Source organism: Gasterosteus aculeatus, chromosome X (genome assembly GCF_964276395.1).
Source record: "Gasterosteus aculeatus chromosome X, fGasAcu3.hap1.1, whole genome shotgun sequence".
Lineage (NCBI taxonomy): Eukaryota > Metazoa > Chordata > Actinopteri > Perciformes > Gasterosteidae > Gasterosteus > Gasterosteus aculeatus.
The window spans coordinates 11,046,392-11,072,438 of NC_135698.1; the positions used below are offsets into that span (position 1 = coordinate 11,046,392).

General features: G+C 43.6%; 1 protein-coding gene across 4 annotated transcripts; it reads right to left on the minus strand.

Annotated features, from left to right (window-relative positions):
* On the minus strand, positions 1–25,930 carry LOC120808812 (protein BANP). 4 transcript variants are annotated; one of them, XM_040162005.2, is made up of 13 exons: positions 25,621–25,930; positions 24,016–24,094; positions 23,605–23,720; positions 23,298–23,497; positions 23,026–23,115; positions 21,788–21,960; positions 20,193–20,432; positions 18,803–18,961; positions 16,676–16,797; positions 15,666–15,737; positions 14,177–14,221; positions 4,186–4,326; positions 1–725 (listed from the first exon to the last, which is right to left on the minus strand). In XM_040162005.2, the coding sequence occupies exons 2-13, from the start codon at positions 24,083–24,085 to the stop codon at positions 609–611; spliced, it is 1,545 nt and encodes a 514-aa protein (XP_040017939.1). In that variant the 5' UTR covers positions 24,086–24,094; positions 25,621–25,930; the 3' UTR covers positions 1–608. The 4 variants fall into 4 exon arrangements, with proteins under 4 accessions (XP_040017939.1, XP_077938864.1, XP_040017940.1 ...); XM_078082738.1 differs by having other exon boundaries at positions 23,605–23,752; positions 25,621–25,748; XM_040162006.2 differs by having other exon boundaries at positions 25,598–25,718.
* Between the last annotated feature and the right edge of the window lie 117 nt (positions 25,931–26,047).

A 26,047-nucleotide genomic window follows, 5' to 3' on the forward strand; every position in this document is an offset into this window, starting at 1 on the left:
TTTTTTTTTTATGGCAACCACAAAATGTTTTATTCACACGAACGAGAGACGAAACTAGAGTAAACAACTTCAAGGTCTCCTTGGTTTTTCTACGAGCAACTTTGCCCCGTCTACCGCTGGCACCAGCTCTTCTATTACATGGTCTTCTACCTCCAAAATGAAAGCTCTCCGAATACTTTAGCATGTTGCAATTATATAAAACAAAACAAACAAACAAAGCTGTGGGGCTGAAGTAATATGAAAACAAGGAGAGCAAAGCAAAAGGCGGGCCAGCCTCACAGCCGGGGGAGATGCGGTACGGACCGAATCAAGGAGTGCTACGGGAAACTAAATCAATCGCGACCAAGAGGGGCTGTGCTCAGCGACGTCTACTGTCCACTGGAGTCCACCGTGACGAGACACGGGGAGAAGAGGTTGGCAATGAACTGAGGAGATTGCAGGGGAGAGAGAGAGAAAAGAAAAAGTCCTTCTTCCCTGCGTTTCATCAGTAACCTTCGGCATTTATCACAAACGCTTTCCGACTCATGTGCATTTGCCGACCTCCGAGACTCGCCGGGGGCGACGCTGTGGAGCAGAATTCCGGCCTGTGTTGGACCAGAGGGGGGCTCTCAGGTGGCCACAGAGGTAACAATCTGGAGCACCTCGCCGTTCTCTCCCTGGATGGCCCCTTGGATGGCCTCTTTCACCTCCATGTCCGCCTGCAGCGCCGGGGTCAGCTCCGCAGCCTGCAACACATCAGAGACAGCAGAGGGGAGGAGGTGATAATTCTGAAGACCCGTGGAGATTCGATGCTGCGTTCTGCTACAGCGAATTGGGAGTAATTAGGAAAAGACTGAGACAAGTGTTTCCTGTGCACAGATGGGGAGGAAGCAGCCTTTAGGACACAAACCAACGGAGAAAAGAGAAAGCGAAGAGAAGAGAGATTTTGGGGGAGATGAAGAAAGACATTTGGGCAAAGGGCCGAGGAAAGAGGTGGGGCGACAGGTGAAGAGGGACTTGGCCAGCGATGAGCTATTTGTATTTAACGCTCTGGGGCGGTCTCATGTGGTCGGTGTCAGACAGAGGGATGTATTGTGTTAAACCTCAAAAGACGAGAGGTGCATGACTCATGAGTCCTGGATGATGACCGTGAAGAATGACTCACTCCTTCCTCAAATGCACGCCAGAGGTTTCCTCAAAAAACACACCTGCAGCGTTGAGTCCTCCCTCCCGGCAGGCCGTCACTAGACAACAACGGAACGGAGCACATCTGCACCGCAACAACACATGAGGCTGACGCACCGTGACCACTGGCGGCGACGCGGCCATGGAAAACTCGTATGCATCAACGTGTACTTGTACAACGTGTAATAAACTTGAAACACTGGACGTGTTGAACCGTCGGGCCGTGTTCCCCATTTTGGAAATTTGAAATGCCCTTTCCGATGGCCAGACTATCTCCGTGCGTAGCCCCCTTGCTCCATCTAGTTTGTGAAATGGAAACTATTTAACAAAAAGAGGAAAAATGAAGAGATAAATAATTACAGCCCAAGTAATTTTTCTTGAACTTGTGTAACTGCTACCACATGTCTGGAGACAGATGAAAGCAATTCACGGGATTCAACACTTTTCAGAAGAGGGCGGGCCGGGAGGGAGGGGGAACAGCGCTGACCTTCCTCTAAACTTTGAACTGCCAGCGACGTTTACACTTGGGGACATGGGAACCCAACTGTGATAATAACCCCCCCTCGCCCCTCCTGTACCGGACAGCTATCCGCTAAGTCCGGCCCCTTACTTTCACTGTTCTGTTTTAAATTTTGATGATTGATTATCAGTTATTGGTGGGATCGATCTTGTTTAGGTTTACTCTCTAAAGTCCTTTAAGGCATATAAAACATTTTCTTTATGGAAAATTGAAAGAAAAGTTTCCTTAAACCCTCTGGATGCATTCAACGCTGTTCATTATTTTGGCAGTGAGGTTGAATGAAAATCTGCTTTTGACGAGTTGATTCATCATTTGAGCAATAAACACCACATTGTTAGCAAGTTCTTTCATTATGTCCTCGACCCCGTCTTTGCGCCCGTCCCAAATGCTGATGAGTTAACAGACTTCTTCCGACTTTGTTGATTTCTGTCAAGGTCTGAGTACAATCAGACATTAGGCAGAACAAATCCATGCTCATGAATCAGTTGAGTAAACAAACAGTCGGATTGCTTTGAGAAACGTGGAGAGCAGGCCTCGGAATATAGGGCGGCAATTGTTTTCTAGAGTTCATCAGTTTGTGTGTGATCCACACCCAATACGATGGATGGATGCAGGAGGCTTTAAATACCTCTCACAGGTTGAACCAGTTACCTCCACGACTGGAGACAAATCACCGAGAGAGCCCGGTTCGAACGATCCCGAAACCTGGTGGATCACAGTCTGCAGGGAGATCCGTACCAGGCTGCAGGACGGCAGGTATTTCACACACCAAAAACCATTTCAGCTGATTTCTGTTTGTATGATACTAACACAACAAAGACAGGACAATGGAAAGCGATTCTTTTACATTCCTGGCCGTTAGGCCGACTACTCAAAGACCAGGATGCCGCGTGGGGCGCGCGCCTTCCCACCTCCACAAAAGGCTCCATCGCAAAGGGATTTAAGGAAGATCTAACAATGACTCCTCTTCTTCTTTTAACGCTTTTTTTTGTTAAATTACTGTTTTTCCAGTAATGACTTTAAGTTGAGTCTATTTTATTTGAGCATAATTATGACAACAGGGTAAAAGGAGGCCTATAATACCTGCAGGTAGTTTAGCTAAATTGCACGCATAATTCCATTATAACACTGTAGTAAATTATGAATGAAATATTACAGGCTTTATTCTCCCCATTATGAAGCGGATCAAACCATCACAGAACAAAAGAAGGCAGGCGTCAGCCCAAACAAACAGAAAGCTTTGCTGCCTGAAAAAAAAAAGAAGAAAGAAAGATCGCAGACGAGATGTTTAAAGATTCCTGAAAATCAAAAAATATGTTTTGATGTTTTAGTGTATTTTTCACTTAATTCCCTGTCATGATTTATGAAGCTGTGACAATTCTTTAACAATTGATCGCAGATATATTCATGACGTACTCTGCAGCAAAGCAGGAAATGCCGTTTTGACACCAGCACAATGATCAACTGCGTTGGCATCCAAGTGTTGTCAACTGTCTCACTGTTTCCAACGCGGCGTGAACACGATGTTCTTCTAGTTGAGTCATTGGTACAAACAATTAAAAACACAGTTAAAAGAAATCGAAGGCACAAGACTGTGTGTGACTCCAAATTCTGCAGTGAGAGAAAGGTTATCGTTCCTACCCAACGGTCAGTTTCTTACGCCACTATTGAGTGGCTATAGGCTGCGCTTTGCAGGATAGGTTCTGTAAGTTTGATCAAATCCCTTTTGGAGTTAGTTTAATTATTTATGACTTGAGGTGGTGTTGTGTTTTTATGGAAAGGCAAACGTGCACATTTGGGACCGTCTTCAACGAAACCAGCTGATGTGGCTCGTAACACAGTGTAGTTACTTCCATCTGACATTCCAGACTAACAAAAGTAGTAACTAGTAAGGTACATATCTGAACCATTTACAACTAATGCGTTAAACTGAACCTCGTAGCATCGTGAAATTATCCAGAAGGCTCACAAAGTAAAAGGTTTTTAAAAAGTTCACTTTTAAATCTAGATTTGTATTTCAGAAAGACACTCCCATAACTTCTTGGCAGGTTTTCCGGCTGATTTTAAACATAAATGGCATCTACGTGCAGACCGAATATGAATAAGAACATTTTCCTTAATAGGAACACTAGACTCCAGACTCCACCTTTCAGTCCGTGACTTCTACACACCAGAGCACAAAAACCCCCGGCGTGCTGGGACGTGGACTTTCTGGCCGAGCACCCGAGAGCACAGATGAACAGCAACAGCAAAGGATTGATCGACACTATTTATTTCTCAATGAGGGGCGGATGGGGAACAGTTCATCATTATGGACTTCTTAAAACACAAGCCCATGCAGTGAGACTGATTTACATCAGTGCCAGGGTCTGTTTCAGCTCAGACAATAGACGCATACTCCAGCACTTGGAGCGCGCCGCCCCCCCCCCCCCCCCCCGGTTACAACCTGCAGCCAGCGAGAAATAGCTTTTTTGTGTACGTGTGTGAGTTTGTTTCTTTACCTGTACGGCAGCTGTGTGATCTGCAACTGGGGCCAGTTGGACGTACTGCACTTGGATGTCAGACGGGAGGGGGGAGCCCTCCACGGCCGTGGCCCCTCCATCGGCGGATGCCACCGCTATGAGCTGAGCGCCGCGCAGCACCTAGGAGAGATGAGAGGAAACAACCGCGGCAGACGTTTTCACTCCGTTCTCGAAACGACCATCATTTAATCAACCTCGCTCTCGCTGCTCGTGTTGTACGAGGAGTTCAAAAAGCAAAAATCTGCAATAGTCTACCGCACACATCACTGGAAACTACAAAATGAAAACAAACAGCAGGAAGACTAATTAAAGTCCCATCTGATGTGTTTATGTTCTTTTATTGATTACAGCCGTCATGGTTTACAATCACAGTGCCTCAGAAACAAGTAACTTTGTGGTAAGGAAAGAGGCATCAGCGTGGCGCAAATAAACATTCCGGTCCTGCCGTTCGCACTGCTTCCCATCCCGACCTCAGTGTATACGTTGAGCTGGAGAGGAACTTTATGGCCCCATTCAAATCAATTGTATTTTTTAAGACTTCTGTTTTTCCTAGGCTCCATAACATGATATACATGATATTTTCATTCAATTAAAGTCATTGAGGAATGGAGGGCGAGCCTTCGTGGGGGAACCCGACGCTTCTGACGCACTGATTACAGAGAAATGCAAACACAGTACTCTTCTATAGTCTGTTCCTATAGATGGACTGCCACCGCAAACACAGCAGGAAAACAGAGAAATCTTTCTTATAAAACTCTCATTTAGAATTAATTTAGGAATTTCTTAGGAATTATGAAGTGATCTTTGATATTCCTCAAATGACATACATACATAACATTTTCCTCCCTATATACTAAAAACATACACAATGTTGATAAATCAAGATTTCCGTAGTAGTTCCAACTGTAGTAATCCATCCTTTTTTGATAAATAAATTAAATGAATTAATGATATAAGTTGTTGATATGATAAAAAGTTTGGACCCGTCCTCTCATTGAATGAGAAGCTCAACCCGCAGACTCTCATTGTCATCTAAGAGACAGCCGGTTTCACCATAAAAAATCTGCTGCCGCTTAGCCAGAATGTGCCAGAACGTGCCAGGCCCGGGCGTCCCGATGGAAGCTATTAGTGTGTTAGAAGTCTGACTGACTCAACTCCTGAGAAAACCAGGACGAGTCCAGCACAGACATGGATCGAGGCGGAGTGAGCGAGACTCTTAAAATAGCAGTAGACTGTTTGGTTCAAAGGAATCAGTGTCTGAGGAGCTATTAAAACATTCCTGATCAATTAGAGCATTAGCCTGCAGGGTTAGTTCAAACACTAATCAGATAGTGAAAGACTACCAATCAATATACTTTTGCTTCTTCCAGAGCGTTAGAAGAGAAGATCGATAGCACTCGTGTGCATGTGCACTGGTTCCAGAGCTGGAGCCAGCAGTCAGCTAGCACGAAGCCGCGAAGCAGACGGAAACCGCTACCTTGGCTCGTTCCAAGCTACGCTGCACCTATTTCCCAAAATGTTACTCTATTTTTCATACTTCAAGTAAAGATCATCCCAAAAATCCATTACATTTTTTTTTTTTTTTTTAAATAAGCTCCATCAGTCACCTCATTGAAGACAGCGAGAACGCAAATGTGTTGCCAGCGTTTCGTCATGGTAGACGTCCATCCTCGTCCGCGGCACTTCATCACGCTGCTCTCTCGGCGGGGATCAGCCTGCCTGGCGCGCGCATGTGAACGCACAGGCGGAAGAAACACAAGCACCATGAGGTGTCTGTACCGCGAGTGTCCACTGCAGCGCAGCTGACAAGATTGGACGTTTGATACTTGAGATCCTAAAAACACTTGTCTGGCTCAATTGGATTCTCAACCTCCATTTGCGAGCGTTTTTTTGCATTCTCAGCTGTGGGGAGCAGCGCACGGAGGCTCAGGCGAGCATTTAAAGAGTTGGAATGGTGTGTGAGATCTTCGCGGCGATTACACAGGAACTTCTCGGGTCCGCATCCTGTCCCACGACTGGTCGGGTCAGAGAAACTCCTCGCCTCTGTTTGGGTGGATAACTGTCATGCTTGATGTTTAAGTATGACTCAGCCGAAAACGATTTAAGGCTAAATCTGGCCTCAAGAAACATCCAACAACTTCACGGAAGACGGCAGGAAAGTTTACTCGGGGATACATGTCAGTCTTTCTAGTAGAATATACTTACCTCTATAGACATGAAGTCTTGATTTGTTATCAATAGTTGCCACATGGTTGGTTCATACACGACACTATTGAGCACCATTACAGGACTGTAAGATTGAGCAAACACTGCATAATCAACACAATAAGTGGTTTGGCAATGATGCAAAGAAACAATAGAAATCTAAAAAGGACCTGAAGGAAATGTTTTATGAGGGACAAAGTCAATCTGCTTGAACAGAAAATCAAGATTGCTGGTAGAAACTAATGAATTGCACGATGAGAGCAATGTTTATGGGGGCTGTCTCGGAGCGGACATGTCCCCTGACACCGGGGGAAAACTTTACAATCTTGCCTTGATTGCCTAAAAACTGGTATGAGTCACTTCGACTGAAGACCAATATATTTTATTTGACATGGTGGGCTTAATTAGTCAGAAACGGGGGCCAACAGCAGATCTTAAGTGGATTAGATATTGTTGATCGCCCAGTTTTAGGGACTGGGACACGGAGATAATCAGCGCCGGCTGGCTGGCCGGCCCAAGAGAGGCGATGATACCACAGCGCAGTGCCGGAGAGAAGAGTGCTGAACAATCAAGAGCATCTTAAATCCTCTGCAGGCTCGCTATCGGCCGTGGCCCTGAGAACGCGGGGAAGGGAAAAACAAAAAGGAATCTTTTGCAGATGCTGTAATGCTTTCAGTAATGGATCCAGGACACCGAGGAGACACAGCAACATGAGAGCAAAGACACAAACGTGAACAACAGGGCCTCATTTAAAAAAATAAAAATAAAAAAAAGATTCAGAGGCTTGAAGACGACGACCAACTGGATAAACTAGGCATCGTTGCTCTTCCCTTGTCTGAGCATTTTTTACAATGTACATTTTTGTCCTTTACTTTCACGTAAAACTAGTAAAACAAGATAAATAAGCTTTTGAGAAAGTACGGGTTGGTAAGAGTATTTCATCAGTAGGAAAATACATTCCCAGTAATGCAGATACTGGATCAATTCCCATTCTCATGGGAGGCACTCCAGCTGAACCCAGCTGGGAATCGGACTCGATAATACGAGTGAACTGCTTTGTGTGCGTATGTATCAGTAGCCTTTAAAGGATTTAGTATCGACATACACTGGAATCCCCCAATAATAAGATCCTCCTTGCGAAAGAGTCAAAAGTCCATACACTAATGTCTGGTTTACTGCGCTCTCGAGAAAAAGAGACCCGCAAATATGGTTCCTATCATCCTCCTCGGGGGTGTTGCTCCTCTTTGGTCAGATGGGAAAAAAAAACAGGGAAATGAAAAAAGAAACATTTAGACTTTGGCTGGAACTTTCTTTAAGCTTCACAGCCGGCAACAACATCTGCAACTGCCAAGATCACCGAGTAACATTAGCTCTGGGTGGGTGGGGTAGGGGGTGGAGGAGTGGGGGGTGCTAAGGCCTGGCTGCGACTATGCTGTAAAGATGCCCACAGACGCAGCGGCGTGCTGAGCGATTGCTTCGTGAAGACTGGGAAACTGAGCACACCGGATTATGCACGTCTGAATGAGAGCATGAACTCCTTTTTTATTTTACCTCAGATTCTGAAAACACTAGTCGGATTTCAGCCGGCCCTCGGCTCATATTATGATCGAATGGACATAAGTGGGCTGGTGCATCAAATAAAAATAGAATACGTCAGTAGCTGAAACACAAGCCAAAAGGTATCACGCTTTCTTTACTTGTGATTTGGGAATTCTCTCACTTATTTGCAGTTGTAAGTCCAGGCTATGACAACTGATGCTAGCCTGCATTACTGATGAATCCATCTGCTGTCAACGCACGCTGTTCTCTGAAATACACCCGCGATATAAAAATTTATGTCTTGCGATCCCTGACCTGGTAACCTGGCCCACTGCTTCCAATCTCCACACACACACACACACACACACACACACACACACACACACACACACACACACACACACACACACACACACACACACACACACACACACACACACACACACACACACACACACACACACACACACACACACACACACACACACACACACACACACACACACACACACACACACACACCCCAAAGGTCGGCACCTGCATCTAATCAGTCCCTCCCTTGCATCCCTTCACTCGGCAACTCCCGCCGGAACACTGGGAGTCGGATTCAGACAGGACATGGAGAGGGTTTACGACAAAACAGGCGTGACTTCATTTTTGATCCAGAAACAGCAAATCAGAAGGGGACTGATTACAAAAAAGAAACCTGCCGTTATATAGAGTCAATGCCACCGATCCATTGAGGGTTTTTCTCTGTTCTTATGCATGCTCTTATGCAAGAAGGCATTTTTACAATCTCTGTAAATGTCATGATTTCATGACTTTGTGTTTCCAATTATTGTGTTTAATTTGACGGTGCCAGAGAAACTTATATACACAGCTTGTAAAACTCAAACTGACAAAATATCACACAGCACAAAATACCCATCTGAGCAGGTAATTGAGACAAAAACAATACATGCACAATGCCAGAGACCAGAACATCCTACTGACCCAACGGAGGTGAAACATACGATTCCATTTACGGTTCTGGCACGTTCATTTAAATATCCAAAACAAACGACGATGCTTTTGGAAATTAAATTTTAAGACTAGACATGTCCGGGGGACTCAAGACTGACCCTTATGCAGTTTCCTGAAGAGGACTCAGTGGATTCAGGGCTCATGTTTAATACACAACAGAAATGAACCCAACTAAAACTAACTAATGCGTCATCACACATCAGCAGATAGCACACTGGAGTTTTTTAAATGACTGACATACCACTTCAGATGAAATTCCTTTCACTGCTTCCTGTGCACTTGCCAGCAGCGGTGAAAGGGAAAACAAAAACACACTCTTCAAAGAGGGGTCGCTGGGAAGAAACCATCCATCTCCCCCATCTGGCTTGGGCTTCCTCTGGAATAATGCTCAACAGTCATGGTAACGTTCCAAGAATGTGTTGCAACACCTTTGATTGCAGTGTATGTAAAATGTTATTTTCTATCACTACAATAAAAAAAATTAAAAAACATTTTATTTTACTTAGAATTCCTGTTGAAGATGATGACTAATGAGTGAAGCAGGGCCGACGGTGAGTCACGGTGGAATTCATCTAGAACATCTGTTCCAGATTTCGCGCACGTCCACGCGCACGCACCCGGTTCTGCATACAAAGATAAAACGCTACCACCACTGTGGGTACCAGCCTCTGCAGTCATCTAAACACACACACTTTATCTCAGAGCCATGATGCAACAAGGACACAAAGCAGACCACTACCCCTTTGAAACAGGATCCACCACGAGACCTCGACACCCTCGAATGCCTAAACACGTCCCACGGACTCCAAACATTGGTCGTAAAACATCTTGTTTGCATCTTTTCATCTCATGTCCGCCTCCTCTCGAATAACAGGAATCCCAACAACCGCATAGTGATTGAACACGAAATTCCTGAGCGGTGGGGGGTGGGGGGGAAGAGAGAGAGAGAGAGAGAGAGGGAAAGTGAGTCGGGGACGAGCCAGCCGCGCGATCGCAGCATAGATCACACGCCGGTTCTCTGAGGTTAAACACTGTTGAGGCATCTGCTTTCTGTGTGCTCGTCACAAATCAGGAGGCAGTGTCCTAGAACGACCAGCATTTTACAAACGTTAACTAACAACAGACATTTAAGAGTAGAGGTCTCTCCTTTATATACCCCCCCCCCCCCCCCCCCTCGTCTTATGTTCATTACCTCACTCAATTCTTTCCCTTGGCCCGGTTTTGCTCTCCTCCGTCGACTCATTGACGTGTCCTCCTGTGCACCGTCGCTCTTACACAACGCACTGCCTGTATTTATCTGGGTTCTGGATTTACGGGTCCCAACAGTTCGGAGTTGCACTCTCTGCTCTGTGACCAATTTCCCACAAGGAACATGAAGAATTCCCATAAGGAGCCTCCAACAGATGCACTGACAGGAAGTGGTTCAAATCGGGGGAAGGTGAGGTGGGTTCGTGGAGGACAGGGGGTCATCCGAGGCCATTGCATTTGCCTAAGCCACTTCAGCTGGTGGAGGACACCGCCACCTTCCAGTTGTTTTATGTGACATGCGGTACCTTGCGTGTTTTCACACTTCACTGCCCAACCAGTCTTGGTTATCACTCAATGAGAGAACAAGTGTGTGTCTCCCCCCCCCTTCTCCTCCTCATCGGACACCTCACTTTCATCTTCCAATCCTTCTTTTAGTCAGGATGCCGACACAGAAGAAGAGCACTAGATAAGAGTGGAGTAAAAGAAGTTCTGTTCAAGAAAAGCTAGTTATTTCATGCTTTCTTGGTTACGCCTTCTCCTTTGTTTGCACAAGTATTTTTATTGACTCACAGAAAGCTTTGGCTCCAATTGTGTTCTGATTGTCAGCTGGCACGGTTGCACCAAGTTTAGGATCTAAGTTGGCACAGACGTAGAAGCGAACACAGAAACATATGCAGCTGAACAACTCAGATATGATGTAAGATGTGAGGCCCACTGTTCTGTCCACTGCATGCAGTGAATCTCTGGGGACGACACGATGAGCATGATAGGGTAGACAGAGGGGTCACTTAGTATCATGCGACAAAGTCTCACTATGTAGACTCAAGTTCATTCAGAATGCGAAGGAAAACAAATTCCTGGAGAGATCACAAAATAAATGCCGGATTACAAAATCGGCGCCCACTTGGTCATTAGATGTTTAAGAAAACACACATCAGGTTTATGTCTGAACTGTTATGTCTTTGTCTAATGCTCCTAACAAATGCTGGTCCAAGATACACAACACCAATCAGGATAAAGACATAGTATGTCACTTGTGTGCAACCATATCTGGTCCATGTGATTTATCTTTGTGATTAAGTGCGAATCACTAACATCATACTTGTTTGGGCCCTGCTTCCCTCGAGTGTCTTGTGAGTAAGTTCCCGGGTTTGTTGGATTTAAGAGCTGCTTCATGACAATATGAAAACATACAAACGAGGAGACGCTGCCACTGTAGTGCTTCACTGCGTGCGTGCGTGCGAAAAGCTTGACCTGCAACATGAAGTTGAAAGAATAAGTCGCTGTGTTTGTTTTGGCCATGACCTCCGATCATTTTGCAGACCCAATCAAAGTATGAACTGCAAAGAAAGAAGGAAAATAAAAGAGCTTTTTATTGGACCCGACTCCCAGACACCGACGAGGAAATAGAGGCCGTTGTGCTGCCTCTTGTTTTTGCATCCTTTGCTGTCCATTTTACGAGAAGCTAATGCCTATGCAAAGTCCACACCATACAAAACCGCTTGAAGAGAACCTGCAAACACTGAACGTATTCTTATGTCCTCTGCACTGATATGAACATGTGGTGCACCAAATCGTGGTGCAAAATCTAAAACCAAACTCTGGCCCAAATCCTCGAGAAGGAGAGGAATGCTGCTATCGGGGACATTCGAGGACGCAAGCAGATGTGTTTTCATGCAGAGGACTACCTCAATCGAGTGAAAACACGCAGCAGGACAGCAGATAAAGCACATAAAAAACACTCATATAAAGCAGATGCATTCACACATCTCCAACGTGTGGGCACACGCACAGGCCTCAGGCGCTTTGGACCAACGAGCAAATTGAATGCAATGGTAATCACACGATGAAATATAGCGCTGAGGTAGAAAGCACATGATTGGGGGATCTGGTGAGAGGTGGCAGTCATGGGCGTCAGGTAGAAGGAAGCTTTAAAAATAATCTGTCAGTTCCCAGAAGGGCCGAGTGCGCTAATGAAAAGCACGTTAAATCGGATCAAATCACAATCCCATCAAATCACAATGTGGCTCTGGGTACCGACAGATTACCGATGCTTCAACTCACCTTAATCTGTCCAAGAGTCCGCTGTAATGCGGCAGACACATAACCCGCCTGTGAACAAGTACACGAGGCGGGCGTGCACATCCGACCCACATGAGTGATGAAGACCATCAGCGAGAGGGTTGACTATTTCTATATAGCTTTGCCTACTAATGCCATCGCTGACACCTGGCTAGCACAACGAAGGACAGATCCTTGTATGTCGGTTTTATCTATTGTTTGAAAGTCTGAATTTAAGGCAGTGCACTTATTTTTGGCAGATCTTTGATAAAAATCTGGTTTGATGCCATTAGTTTCCATGCCTATTACATGACAAAAACTGTATAGTAGGTAATATCATTAAGAGGAGGATTTTTTACTGTGCAAAAGAATCGGACCAACAGTCATTTTATCTACGGCGCTTTTCGTGGCACAGAGCGCAAAGGCTAGAACGGTGTAATGGTGTTTGCCACGCCACAATTGTTTAAGGGCACGATGCCAAAGTAACATAATAAAAATGGTAGGTCACTTTCATAAGAGGGGCATGTGTAATAAATTCACTTTAAACATTTTGGCATAACAACCCCAAAAATGAATATGTGTATCCTCCATTCAACTTTTAGGAAGGGGGAAAAAAACTGGACAGGCTGTTGCATAAAAACACCTGTTGCAACAAAACCACACAAAGCGGTTTAACCGACAGATGGGCAGCGTGAGAAATAACTTCCTTCCCTAAAGTCTTGCTGCTTGACAAACATGATGAATTCATGAAAGTGGAATGAAGCGTCCATATGTGCCCTGCGCTGGTCAGACACGGGCCAGCTCGGCTTAGATCGACACCCGCTCGGATATCAGCAGAAAGAACAGAGGAACAGGAAGGGCCAGGATGTCCGAGACGGGGGATGAGGGAGGGAGGAGGGATGGACAGACACACAAGACACTCGGAGGACACAAAGACACGGGCGGTGAACGTGTATGTTTCTAATTAGCGCGGCATTATTACATAAGTCTGTGGTAGTTTGTGATGCTTTTGAATGGAGGCAGCGGGGGGGGGATCTTCTTCATCGAGTGGGTCTCTGACATAAAACACGCACACACTGGTGCTGCGAATGGTTTCACAATATTCTGATTCACAGGTGGTGGTAAGAAATGTGGCAAGAAGACGGCCAGCGAGTAAACATGGATCGAAACAATTCTCGATTAAACACACAACTAAATCTGCTTTGTAAATGTTTTATGAGTACGATGATGCATTCAGCACATTTGCTGGCGCTCAAAGGTACTTGTGTAACATTGGAACCCCGCGGCTGATTGAACGATGAGTCAATTCTGTGCATATACTACAAAACAAGTAATTTTCATTCCTGTTTAAGTTTCTACTAGTTTATTGCTGCATTAAAAGAAGATACAATCTACAATGTCTGAATGAAAAATTGATCATTTGAATAATAAATAACAATTCAATGAATGTATATCTATGTATTTATTTGCTGTATTAAGATTGAATAAAAGTAAAGCCTGATTCACTAGCACATAGTGATTAATTAAACACTGGTATCAGATGAGCATTCAGCATCGACCAGTCACTCTGCCCACAGATCTGGCAGTAAAGTCATGTGGGTTTTTGTGTTTTTCAGAACCACAGCTGACAGTTGTTCGGTATGAAGACAGGCAAAGACCGCTAGTGAGGAGAGTTGTATGATAACGTTGAAGTACCAATAATTGGCCGACATTCTCCGTCAGATATTTTGAAGGTGAAACCACACAAATTTGCCTGCCTTTGCTTTTGAAGGATCTACTTTACTGTACGTAAAGCACAAATGTAACAAGTGATGCAGATATGTGGCTTATCACCCACAGCATGAATTCATTAGTGTATCGTACCTCTTAATTAGTTTCATGTAAACGTTCTTACCTGTCCATCCTGACCAACGTGTACCTGGTGGATCTGGAGATTTCCCTGAAAAAGAGGAGTGACGCGTCCCGTCAAAGGTCTGATGCCATATTAAATACACATAATCATTTTGCTATTTTAACCACCAAACATCGAGTCACAGAAATGATAACTCTCGCACATTTCTTTGGCCTCCTATTTGAACCAACGTACGTACTAAAACCTTCCTCGAGGTGAATCCGGTTCTAAAAAGGGTGGTAAACTGAACAAGGTGGAACGTGAAAGTCTGAGAAGAATCAAGACCTTTTTCACGGGTTTCTGAGCATCCGCGGTTTGGCCGAGGGGTTTTAAAAAACCCCGCAATGACATAAGAGTGAGAGGACGTCTTTCTTCATACGCCAACGTTGCGTCATTTCTCACTTGTAAACAACAAGGGAATTCCATTCACAAAAGGCACAAGCCTATCGCAGCCGAATCAAGATGCAACGACCATCGTAAAGTCTTTGAACACCCACGGTGAAGTTTACAAGACCACATTAGAGAGAACGTCGTCAAAGCCAAATTTAGAAACGCCAAACTTTGGGTTGTTTTCTCTTTGTCAATCGCATCTAATGCAGCGAATTGCCTTTTCAAGGACGCTAAAACCAATGAATTTGACGAATTTAGCCTGTTCCAAATGAAAACATAGAGTGGCAGTTGGGAGAATAGGGATTTTGTTGCTAAGCTTTGAACTCCAAAAAAACAAACAGTATCACGGAATAGGAGGGAGAGATAAAAAAAAAAAAAAAAAAAGAACTGGGCTCAGCCACAAAGAGCAGGAAAGGCTTTAGAGCATTTCTGCTTTCAATTCACTCCGTCTCTGTATTCCTCCCTCCGAGTGTCCTTTAGCACCACCGAACAGGAAATGAGAAAAACACTTGTCAAGGTGTCAATTGCTTTTGAATGAACGTCAAGCTGCGCTGCATGTGTGGCACGTATCATGCAGTTTGTGATAAGATGTGTATGTGTGTACACTTCATGTCATAAATCCCTCTTCCAAATCTTCAAAAAATATCACTAACAATGATGCTGATGTGGAGGTTTCTCTCGAGCAGCTGGTGTGGTTTGGAATTAGATTTTGATTTTAACAGCCAGGCTGTGTGTGCACGCAGAGTGCATGTCTGGTGGGGGACATGAGACATCTGGGCATTATGTGGAAACTAAAGTCATAACCCCGCGCAAGCGGATATATAAACATTACGTGACATCTGCTTTCGTTAAAATTCACTAATGACTTAATTGTTGTCAGATATTACTCGGGTGCATTATGCCTCCTTTGGATTACAGGAAAAGTGTAATTTTGTAGAGTAACTTTATTACTGGGAATTGCATTGTATCCACGTCACAGCTTTGTTCTGTCAGGAGACAAATTATCGAGGCCGACGCTTTTGCTCTGAGAGGTAGTATGCCAGAGGCAAGGCTTTAAGCAAAGGAGTGGCTGATTGTCCCCTAAACACACACAGACACTTGCCTCGCTGTCCTGTGTGATCTGCACCTCCTCTCCTTGTGGCACCTGGGCGATGTGCAGCTGACCCTGAGGAATCTGGGAAAACGGCAAAAGAGGAAGTTGCAGACATGTGATCAAACTATTTTCTACTACTAATCACATTTTTCCCTTTAATGCTAAATGTTATTTAAAATGGAAAAGAAGCCTGTGAATGATTATCATACATTTACAAATAGGCACCAATAGACAGTTTAAAGGGTACTTTGCTTGTTGTAATCATCCCGTCTCTACATACTGGCCATTAAGAAATCAATGTCTAAACTGTTTTAATATACCCAGTTGTGTGAGTAAAATGAAATATAGAAGTCTCTTGTTTAGTCAAATTTAAACAAATCAAGTGAATTCACAGTTGTTGGAAATTCCAACAACTGAATTACGAGGGACTTTGTATCCCTGTCATAACAGTTTGTGTGCCAATCAGCAGATATGAAGCCTCACAGCAGAAGGTTCATGTGGTATCATCAGACCATGTTTAGTTATTATCATCATATTTTTTCTTTGTTAGAAACACTGAGTTTGCAACTTGCACACACAAACCCCTGACAAACTTTGTCTCACAGCTTGTGTGTGTCGGTCACCGGTTGTTTGATTACACAACATTAAACAAGACCAGCCGAAGAGGCTCTCCCACAATGAATTACTGTAAACTCAACGTTAAGCCTTGGACTTTTACACGGAACAGAGGCCACAGAGTTTAATGAAGGGGTTTATCGCTCGTTGGAGGTATTTTTTGGTGATTTCAGAACAAAGATACGAAAGGCTTCCTTCCTGTCAGCCCACAATTGATGCGCAGTATTTCTTCACGCGTCACTCTAGTGGGTGGAAAGATCTTTCCTCCCACACTATGAACCTGTCGCCTATGACGACAGCTACACTCGTACTCTAGCCGTCAAGAGAAAATATGTTGTTTTTTATGGATGGATTCAGAAAATTATTAAAAAAGGGGAAAAAAAAAAAAAAAGTCTGACACTCACCACCTGAACTTGTCCATCTTCCCCGATACGGTGGAACTGGACCTGTTGATTGGCCAGCGTGTAGTGCAATGTCTGCTGGGTGGCGGCCTCGATGTGGCCCGTTTCTTCTGCCGTGCCTCCCTCTGGTTAGGAGACAAACCGCAGGGCCAACGAATAGGTCAGAGTGACATTGCAAAGGATTCCAGCACACACAGGAAATATGGATGGGGCCGAGACAGACACACAAACCAACAAACACCCGCATATCAAAGGGCTGTAGCAACATCTTGTGAAAAAAAGAGCTAATTCCGAGGCCATCTGTTGGATGATGTCTTGTTTATACTTTATCAAACGCCTAAATACACAAGAAGAGCTCTCCAGCTGGTCACCCGTCTTGACACCGCCGCATGGACCTTACGGCTAAAACACCGCAAGATGCCTTTCAGCGGTCTGTGAAGGCAAAGTGCTCAGTGACAGCGGAGCTTGGATTAAATGCCAGAAAGACAAACGGCATCTAAAGACATCTGTAAGATGTCAAAATGACAAAAAAACTAAAAGACTTGTGAAGACTTGAGAGGATTTTGTCATTTCTGTGAATCAGAACTTGAACCGGGGCTGAGAAAGGCGGTCAGACTACATTCTTCATCACAAAAAAGGAATGCAGCTTTAAAAAGGGAACAGTAACTCAGCACATATTGGTTACCCTCTGTTTTGTGGTAAGCTGCTTTAGAAAGTAAGGCTATCTTTGGTTATTACTGCTATGTACATTATTAAATAATGCTCAGGACTTTTGTTTGCCAGATGAGGAAGTAAGAGCCAAGTGGTTTGTGACTAAAGCTTTCCTTGTTGGTTTACCAAGAAATAATGGTTTTAAAAGCAGACGAATTGACTCTTTCTGGCCCATTAACACATAATCAAATTAAGGGAGGAATGATTGTCTGGATTGTCTCTATCCACGTTTGTGCCTGCACCATCTAGCACTTGTGTTGTGCACTGTAAGGGCGTGTGTGGCCTGACTATCTTGAGCACTCGCAGGATATTTGGGTTTCCCCTGCAGTCTTGCTTTTCCTCGGTCAGAGGTCAAGGCTCACAGGGAGGGAAGGACAGCATGCATGGTGTGCAGATTACAACCATCTGCAGCAAAACACACTGCATCTGCATTTGGGTTGAGGTCTTAAAATATCTTCTTTATAGCTGCTAAAATAGGTCCTGTATGAGCTGACCGTGTAGGACGTTTTGTGGATTATTTAACAATTTCCTAAATCAAAAACCCATAAAAACAGGGAACTGTGAATACATTTATAGGGTGCAAAATGGCCAATGAGTAAGAAAAGGGTGCACATAAAATATGTACCTCGGTAGTTTACTTAAATTGATAGCACCAAAACCATTTTTGCCCAGCATAATGCTAATACAGAAGGCTTTTAGGTGGACAAACCAGACACATTTTATAGAAAACTGTTAGAAAGCCATAGTGAGCAAGATGATAAAGTTAAAGAGACTGACTCCATAAATATTTCCCTCCATTACTTTCAAATTGGTTGAGCACCAATTCAAATTAAAAAAAAAAAACAGTCTTCCGTAAATACGAACCCACTGATCAACATGCCAATCCACGAAAACCAGTAACTAAAGCAACTACTTAAAACGAAGAACCAGTGATGGCATCATTGGCGCATGAGAAACCGCAGCAATGTCTCTTTTTGGTTGATTTAACACTGTGGACCTTGTTTGACAAGAAAACAAACAGAAAAAACGTAGCAACCTTAACAGCAGATAAAGACTTGAAGCGAGCGGAGCCAGGTAGGAATTAGTTTTCTCAGAACATAGATAAATGTTCTCCCTCCCAAAGCATTTCACAAGAAATGTGGCAGATGGTTGTAAAGATGTTTTTTCCTCATTTAAAAAAGGTTCACTTCAAAAGAAAAATCTTCATGTCATTAACGTTTTAGAAATCAGCCTAAAGTAAATGAGGGAGGTGGTCTTTGATTAGAGAACCGCACATCATTCTCTAAACAGATTCAATATCTCGCTCACTGTTACTGGAACTCTCTTTTTATTTGGCAATCGGAGGGGACGTCCCATTTAGTCCCATCGATGGTCTTGATGCACAGAAAGTAACACAAATACATGCATTGCAGCCTGTACCTCCGGATGTACCACGAGGCGTTCGTTTGGAGAAGCTCTTGACAGCCAGACTTTGGCCGCGCTGCTTGCGTCTCCAGGCTGTGCGACACTTCGAGTCAATGCTTTGCTTGATGCGGTACCAGTCTGACTCAGTGATGCCAAATTTGTGGAACAAGTGGCCTGTTGGGACACAGAGAGGTCAAGTGTCATCACGTGCGGTGTGAATGAGGAGATATGGCTGGCTTGGTTATGCATAGGTGTTTCATCCATTCGAACAACACGCTTTTATCAATTCACAGAATCGGAACTCCTCCTAAAAAACAATATTTTTCATCATTTCCTTTCCGACAGACAGCTGTTTGCACGTCGGTTATCGCTGCAGCTGGGCTGCTTGTTAGCACATTAAGCACAGCAGTCCGGCATGCATTGCAGAACAATCAATCTGCAATCAATGCACAAGTGTGTGAAAACTAGGGACAAATACGTGTGCAGGTTCTGTTTACTTCTGCTCCCCTCACCCTTTGATGAGCACAGGTCTGTGTGCAGTGCCTCATTCCTCAGCAAAGAAAGTGGCAGGTGCGCCTGGGTGCAGCTGTATTTAGTGGCGGTCTACCTCTGGTTTATGAAGTGGGGTGAGCCGCTTGGAAGCTCATTTCCACACAAATTAATCAATGAAGCCGGAAAGAAGAGGGGGGCTTTGGTTAGGGAGATCAATGAGAAGCGCTTTCACACCGGACAGGTCCGGCACAGACCGGCAGGGCACCTGTCCCTCCACTGTGTTGCTTTTTTTTTTTTTTAATACAGGCAGAATGACTTACTCAAAGGTGCCCTGGCCCTGCTGCAGCCTCTGCAGGTCCCATGTGTGCCACAGGGTATGTTTACTAAAGCCTCCTGCAGTGGGCAGAAGCTGTTTGCACAGCAATGTGAACCAAATACACCATATAGTCACATGACTTTTATATATTTCCATCTGTCCATTTTCAAGGCCTGGACGGGAGGATCTTTCAACCAGACATGTGCATGTCATTTAAAGTCTGGTAATATATAAAATGCTTTGCACATTAATGCTAGTGTGCAGTGATGAATGCACGTTGTTGTAACCCACATTGGGAATAGAGACCGCATTCTACTTCTGTTTTCAATCCGGTGCTGCTTTGTGATGGAGCAAAGATAAAATGGGGAAAGGACTCAGAGATTTCCTTTACCCCGTACCGAGACAGTGGTCACTAGATCACCACCTCAGAGTTCAATTAGATAATGGCACGTAAAAAAACACACTCGTCTCTGTAAACTTGGTTATCGTGAAATAATGTTAACCACCGGGTCTCCCAAAGTAAAGCGGCTGGAAGGAAATCGATAGCCTGTCCGTGCCAGCTGGTTACGACGACGACAACAACACAAGAGGACTCACAGCGAATGCCATAAATCATGAGCGGGTCCAGCTGCTTCTTGCCGTGTTTGCCCTGACCAGAGAGGTTGGACAAGGCCTGGACCTCTCGGTGGAACAGGTAGTCTAACAGAGTCAGCGCCATCTTCTCCGCTGTGCGGCAGTTTGTGGTGATGTGGAGCATGTCCGCCGCAGAGACTGGGCAACGAACTCGCATCTCGGGGTTGTTCTCGTCTCCCAACCAGGTGCCCACGGGGTAATCGTCTAGAGGAGACGGGAGACGGGGACAGTCTTTCAAACACAGATCTCTGTCAGCAAGCCTGTATTAACACAGATATCTGGGGCAGTATGTAAATTCTACCACACTTCCATTCACAGGTGAACAAATACTACACTGGCATAGAGCCACTGATTTACGTGTGTAATACAACAGCGCAGCCTTGTGGCGGAGAATGAGAGTTAGTTGTGGGCAAAAATGTGTTATCACCGATGTATCAAAGCGTAATACGTGCCTTGGCAGTTTGCTCACGCGAATGTTCTCTGTTAAACACACCACACAAACAAACCAATCATGAGGCACAGTTCTGGATACCATCTAGCTAATAATGACGAATGGTTTTATCACAGTTCAGTGACCCACAGCTGCGAAAAACAGATTAATAGTTTGCATTTGAAGATGACCAAAAAACGTCTTTAAATCAAAAACAAAACACACAAATAATCATAGTAAATAGCAACACAGTTACAGCAACATGGACCTGATTTAGATTTAGCACATGTCTCGGCCAACTATTCGCTCTCCAGCTCAGCAGAAAACCACAGAGTGAAGCAACTGAAAACATGAAGGATTAATTAGAGCATTTATCAATGCGGTCCGAGGGCATAGAACTGACGCATCAGCAAAGTTTCCTTCAACAAGGACACCACCTGAACGAGGCCCGTTGGCCATGTTGAACAAATTCAACATGAACAAAACTATTGGGGCAATTATTTAAGGCAGCGGTGGCTCATGGTCATGGATAGTCGGACCACAAACTATTTCTAGTAAAAGTACTCACATTCTCCTACTTTCCAACAACAAATACCAATAGAGTACTTAATAAAAACATTTACATGCTAAACAATGGCTCTCAAAACAACAAGACCAGCGACACTGGGGAAACATCAAGTTACTGTTGAACTTGTTTGGACGTTCCCGATGGTGGAGTCACCTACGATCAAAGCCGCGAGCTGACATGGACGCTGAATTTGTAGGTCAGGAGCTGGACACCCTGGAGGAGGAGTGCCGGCGCATTAAGGGCCACTAGCTGCTCCTCAGAGCCTAGAAAAACGTTTGACCAGTAGTCGGGAGTGTAGGAGACGTCGTTTCTTCTCAACCGAAACGCCCCACCGGCCTCAGAAAGGGGGGGGGATCTCTGAAGAGCTCTGCGTGTTGTGTTGAGCACCGAGCCTCCCTCGATCGGCCTCATGAAGAAGGACCGAGCCAGGAGTTGTGTGAAAAGTACTTGAGGGGAGGAGCCAACCTTGTGAATCAAGGCCAACGCGCTATATTGCCGTGTTGGCCGGTAAAGCGCGGCGGCTGTGTGTGTTTGTGTCTAATGAGCAGTGTTAAGTCATACCTTCTGAATTGAGTGTGATGAGTGTAACATTTTGACCATTTTGTGCGTTGCTGGACTGGCCCCCATTAGAAACGGTGTCACTGGCATCTGAGCCGCTGTCTTGCTCCTCCTGACTCTCGTCGGGGGCCGGCACCTTCACCATGATTGTGTTTTGACGCTTCCTTGTCATCGTACTGAAAAGAAAGACATATTTGACCACAGTATGTGAGACGGATCATGGCACCGGCAACCTGTTTTAAGGAATTAGGTGTTCAGCTTGACCGATATTATAGAACGCTACATACGGGGCATTAACAGTATATTCAGACAATACGCTTTAGAAGGTCTCAATTGTGGTTTCGGGCAAAGCAAGAGTCCAGTTTCTACTGGTGAGACTGAGGGGATTTCATCCAACACGCTGATAAAATAGTTTGTTTTTCGCCCTTCACAATTACAGCAACTGCTGTTTGGGCAATTAAAAGACAGGACTCTGATAGAATATTCATAAATAGATTTTACAACCACTAGAACGAAAAGGACATTTTAACCGAGCTTGGCATTTGCCATCGTCATAAGGGGTGTAATTGGGCTACTATATAAAGCACTATGATGTGTTTCACTACATCATAAGTAATATAGGTCCATTTTTGAGAATTGTCTAAATGAAGTAGTCTCGTGGTACAAAACAAATCAAACATCATTTTTAATCATGCCATGCAGGGGCAGTTTTCGGAAATCCGCAACACAAGGAATTCTACTCTAAACACAAGAAAAACAATTTAAAGTAACTCCAGAATTAAATGTAAAAGACTATCAATTATTTAAGGATAAGGGTGCGTTTCTCTAATCTCACCTGGCTGCCGTGGCTTTGTTCAGGTTTTGATAAAAAACAGTATGACTATCTAAAGGGAAACAAGGATATTTCTGTAAAATATAGCGGAGAACGTGTCATATAGTCAATATAGCACACTAAACATTTACCAACTCGACAACATACGCTAGGCTACAGGGGAAATTGACAGTAAGCCCGCACACAGGATTACTTAACTGATACTGACATTACAGGTGCATGTAGAATGCAGATGAACAGATATCTTATGAGACCTATTTTATATTGAAAACAGCTAATTTGGCAGAAAGGTCACACGTTTCCACACTGGTGTTTTACAATAATAACCCAATGGAGACGTTCCCATGTCTGACGTCATTAGGCATCATTTTGGCACACTGAGCAAATAGTGTGAATGTGAGCCACTCACTTGCTTAGCAGATTTTCCAGAGGGTTGTCTTCATGGTTCGTGCCTTTCGGGTGTTCACTGCTCACTATCACGTTTGTTTGTGGAACCACACTAAACAAGAAGTAACACACACATTGGTTAACGGGCACATGCGTGTATGCTTAACGGACCGTTTTCTGCATCATGAAATAATTTCATGAAGACTCATTAAACTGCATTTTACTGCACAAGTCTCAGTGGAGACTAATTGCTAATGGTGCAAAATGAAACAAAGGGAAAAACTTGCATCTTACCATCGCACTTTGTTCCAAGTTTGAGTGGCCCCCTGAGGAGACCCTGCCACCATAGGAACCTGGATGGGACTCTTTGCACATGGCAACATGCTGTCTAGTTTGCGTCCAAGGGCTTTGCATGTAGCATCGAGAGAATATAACTTTGATTCAATTCCTTCCAGTCGCTGGCTGATTGATGCGGTAAATGAGACCAACAGATTCTGCAGACAAAAATACAATTTTGTCAGTATAGTATGAGTAATCTCATATTTTAAATACATAAAAACATATGAGCTTTAGACAGAGTCCTGGTATAATGAGCTGTTACCTTAATAAAAGATATGTCTTGGTTATTGTTGTTGTTGTTATTCTCTTGGCTGATGCTTAATTTTCTTTTCTTCTTCTGAAGCCTTTCATCATCGTCTTCATGATTGTCCAACATGTCTGGCACGAATCAAATATGGAGACAAGAATTCCTAATAATTCACATTTACAGAACACACCTAGCATCGTATTAAATGCATATTAAATGTATATTTTGATGGTGCCGCATCCAATATATACCTCTTGACTCATCAAGCGGGCAGGGAGTGCAAATATTCACTACCAAGAAATTTGCTACACACTGATAAGAATATATATATATATATATATATATATATATATATATATATATATATATATATATACACACATATAAAAAACAGATGGTTTTCATGTTGCATCACAAGACTCATACCTGTCCGGTCATCCGGGTTAAAGTCCTCCACGGTTATTTGCACAATTTCATCCAACTCTTGTTCAGACATTGTTCACAACTGAAATAAGATAGCAAAACTTTAGCCTCTAACAAGAGAGCAAATATGCATTTACATACATCCTACCATAAGAAAGGATATATTTATGTTGTTTGCATTATGGTGAATATGCACTTAATAACTTTCAAAACTATATATAAATCGTTATTAGTTATTTCCTCTTGCTCACCATTTCATACCTACACTAAGCATATATTTCTGCAGTCTCTGTAAATGTATGCAAACTATATGCAATGCTAAATATCTTCAAGTTTTATATTTTACCAGTACATGCATCTCACAATTATCACTACATCTCTAATGACTTATTTGAGCTTCTATTGGGGCACATAAGTATCTTATCAAATCTTGAGTAACAGTCACATGTACAGCTTCTAAAATGTATTATTTGTAGACTGTAAAAAAATATAGTTATGGTTGATAAAAACAAACAAAAAAATACTACAGCATGCTTCAATAGTATCCTTATAACCACTCTCAACAACCCTTCACTGTAAATCTAGGATACATATTTAAAGATGGATTTTGACTTTATCAATCACTTAAGGGGAGGGATCGGTTTATTGTGTAGGTGTACAGCATGTATATGATCCAGGCAGTCACAGGAGGGACAGTCATGTGTGTTTTTTGGGGAAAGGGAGAGTAATATTAACGACAAGTATTAAGACATTATGTCCTCGTCTGTTAAGTTACCACGTTAGGTCAATTCCTCTTCACGTTGCGTATTTCAAGCATGACAACGTAGATTTCAACGTAATGAAATTATCAACGAGAACAAATGAAGAAAACTTAAAACTCCAGAACCCCAAGTACTTTATGAAGTTGTCTGACTGTCAATGTCATCTTCTTGAGATGACGTTAAGCTATAGCAGTTGGGTTACAAGTCTTTTTTTTACTAAATTAGGCTCATCTACAAATAGCTAATCGGCGTTGCGTAATTAAAGCACACCGACAAAGTATTGCTGGCTCTATATTGAGTAAACCGTAACTGCATTTACATCGCTAACATTACTCCACTTTCAGCGTTAGCGAACATAACTACCGCAGTGGCTAGCTAGCTAACTGGGCGGGGGTCTATTGACAGTCTAAATGAAGTTCGCTATCGGTAACATTAAGGTAAAACAAGGATATGAACAGTCCATATTCACGCGTTAGCTGGCTGGAAATGTATAGAATATCATTAGGTGAATCCTAGCTAACGTTTATATCAGTGCATTTAGGCATAAACGTTCAATGTTGCACTCCCGCTAGCAATGTAGCATGGGCGGAAATATATTAGCTAATGTAGCTAAGTTAGCACGACTCCAAAATCGGATTTGCCAGCTCGCATGCTAACGTTAAAACCGAGGCGACGGAATTGAGTTGGTCTCTAAGCTAGCGTTGCAGTTAGCATGCTAAGTGGGGCCTAAAGGCCGCCGAAGTGTAAAGCAACCAACGTAAACTGATCTAAGAAATAACAATTAACTGCTGTTTTGAATCCGCTTCTTTCCCCCCACTACTGACCATGTAAGATTGGGTTATATTACCGTGTGAATGTTGAATTCTCGTGTTGTTTGTAGGGATTCCGATAACGGCGTCGTTCCTCGCGAGAGATGAGACCTCGCCTTGGTTTGTTCCTCGCGCAGGCGGTTCCTCGCTCATTTAGGGGGAACCCAAAAAGCAGCACACAGAACGTAACAGTACAACTACAGTACAGCTGATCCGATGACTTAACGTTAATAACAACTTTTCTTATCGATTTGTTGACAATTACTTTATTTTGTAGTAGTTTAATGGTTTAAGCTTGTTAATTGTTAGTTTGTCTCAAAACGGCTTTAACTGAAACCATCATGTTGTGTTTGATTTAAGAATCAGAATCAGAAACATTTATTTGCAAAGTATGTTAGACATGTGAGGGAATTGTCATGGTGGGTGGTATGGAACAAAAGGTAATAATTAAATACATTTAAATAA